Source organism: Balaenoptera musculus, chromosome 10, assembly GCF_009873245.2.
Source record: "Balaenoptera musculus isolate JJ_BM4_2016_0621 chromosome 10, mBalMus1.pri.v3, whole genome shotgun sequence".
Lineage (NCBI taxonomy): Eukaryota > Metazoa > Chordata > Mammalia > Artiodactyla > Balaenopteridae > Balaenoptera > Balaenoptera musculus.
This window is the reverse complement of record NC_045794.1, coordinates 44,222,512-44,224,853: the sequence shown is the minus strand read 5'-3', so window position 1 is coordinate 44,224,853 and position 2,342 is coordinate 44,222,512. Positions and strand designations below refer to the sequence as shown.

The following is a 2,342-nucleotide window of genomic DNA, read 5'->3' as shown; positions in this document are numbered from 1 at the left end:
GTAGTATCCAACAGCCATTTTATTGCTCTTGAATGTGGCCTGGGTTTTTTGCTGATTCCAATAGAAGTACCTGAGCTTCATCAGAATTTCCAGGGCCCTCAGGTTATGAAGGCCATGAAATGGTCTAGATGACTTCTCCAAGTCCCATTGGTTGTAGGAGTCTGAGGTTTCAGTGACTTGCTTGCCCCACCTCTAGTATTGAAAAAAGTGCTTTTGAAATGTCATCAAGAATCAAGTTGGTATGAGATCTCTATTATGGTTCTCAAATTACTATGGAAGATATGTTCAGCTTTCAGCCCAACAAGAAATAGAGCTAATCTCTTAAAGAACATTATTCACAGTGACAGCCAAGTTAGAATTTTAGCCTCTGGAAGCTACTTTTAGATAAATGCAAAGAAGTCCTATCATCAAGTCCCCGAGAGACACGCAACTGGTGCTCCTTTGGCAATTCCATTTGATCATTCCACGCACGGTGTCCATTTCCTATTACTCCTCAATCCTTCCACTTTCAAGAAGTTTATAGGAGTGATCACCAAAGTCACAGAATTTCAGAACTATGAAGGACTTTAGAAATTATCTAGACTTAGAACAATTGACTGATTTTACCAGTAAGTAAACAGAGGCCAGAAATGAAAAATTAATTGGCATAGATCATTCAGTGAGTTTTTGGCACCACTAAGATAGGATCCAGGGCTTCTGTTCTATTTTCACATGATTGTAAAGAGTCAGATAATTTCACTTTAAGACCCTAAATAAAGGAATCAATACAACATGAGAAGTTGATGAGAAAAGAGAGACAGGTGTAGGAAGGTGTAAACAGACTGGGACTATTTTGTTTGATATGTTTGTTTGATATGTATCTATAGGGTTCCATTAAGGTCACTGAGTCTTCAGCTCAACCATTTGAGTTATGGGAAATGTCTCCACATCTTCCTCTGAAATGCTGGTCTGACTGCCCTAATCAGTGAAGATTGTATTGAGTTGGGCCCCAATGCCATGATGGGGGTAGGAATCATAGGACATATCTATGGGAACATCATAGCGGGGGGTACCAGCCTGAAAGGGAGTTGAATGTACATGCCCTGAGCTTAGACTAGCAGAGGGGTAATGTGGCATGAAACTGTAGGATTTATCCAGGTCAGGGGAGCTATCTTGCTTCAAGGAGAAGTTCCCACTGATGCTCAGGGGTGGAGTAAGTGCGCCCTCATAAGGTGGTGTACTGCAGTCAGGTGGGTGGCTCCCAAAGGATGATTCTCCCAAATTCTTGAATACTGGGGGTTTGAGATTAATAAGATGTGTTTCCATATGGCCATAAGGAGGGCTGGGGAGCCCAGGAGACTGATAGTTGAAGTTGTGGACAGAGATGGCAGAGTCACAAATAGGAGATTTCTCCTCACACTTCTCCAGGAGGACAGACTGAGAGCCCAACTGGAGGCATCCAGCCACCAGGTTGCTTGTGGGCTGAGAGAGCCCTTTACAGAGCATCTCCACAAAGCCCTTCCCTTCAGGTGTCTGTCCAGTTTCTAGGACCTCAGACAACGCCCAAATATAGTTCCTGGCCAGTCTAAGAGTCTCTATCTTGGAGAGCTTTTGGGTCTTAGAGTAGCACGGCATGACCCTCCTCAGGTTGTCCAGGGCATCGTTCAGGCCGTGCATCCGGGTCCGTTCCCTAGCATTAGCCTTGACTCTTCGAGCCCTGAATCTCTCAAGGCGAGCTTTCGTCATCTTCTTTTTCTTGGGACCTCTTCTCTTAGGCTTTTCCCCATCTTCTTCCTCCTCTTCTTCCTCCTCAATACTGTCATGCTCTTCAGCTAAGCTGCCAAGCATCCCATAAGCAGCTGGTCTTCTCTCCTCCTCCTTTATCTCATTCTGAGAAGCCGGACCTTTGTCCATCCAAGATGGTGTGTTCACCAACTCTGTCATCTCCTTGGGTTTCACATAAGTTTTTGCCATTTCCAGACTCTGAAAAAGGAAACAGCAATGGTTAGTGCCTGTGAACATCTGATTTGATTTAAAACTAAATTTTCTTTTTATGTCTTAGACGTAAAGCACAGAATTTGTATTGGAATTCAACTTATAATTATCTAACCCAAGTTCTCCATTCTAAATAACTAATCTAAACTCAGATAAATGCCCAGGATACTCACTTAACTATAGCATTTATAAGAAAATCAACTATAGGAAAAGGAACTTGACTTGATTATTCATTGCAGAGTCAATACCCAACTCTTTTTATTCTCAGGTTCTTTATCTCATGGATATTTTATGTAAAAATAAATGATATACCACTCAAAACATGTTTTTCTTTCTTCCCAGAATTCAGATCATAAAAGGAAATAGCT

General features: G+C 42.1%; 1 protein-coding gene across 1 annotated transcript; it reads right to left on the bottom strand.

Annotated features, from left to right (window-relative positions):
• Window positions 1-957: 957 nt before the first annotated feature.
• Window positions 958-1,953, bottom strand: NEUROD4 (neuronal differentiation 4). Its single transcript, XM_036864768.1, has one exon. It carries the CDS (start codon window positions 1,951-1,953, stop codon window positions 958-960), a length of 996 nt encoding a protein of 331 aa, XP_036720663.1.
• Between the last annotated feature and the right edge of the window lie 389 nt (window positions 1,954-2,342).

Excerpts from the sequence above, each read along its gene's own strand:
- NEUROD4 (XM_036864768.1), bottom strand. The coding sequence starts at position 1,953 with ATGGCAAAAACTTATGTGAAACCCAAGGAGATGACAGAGTTGGTGAAC.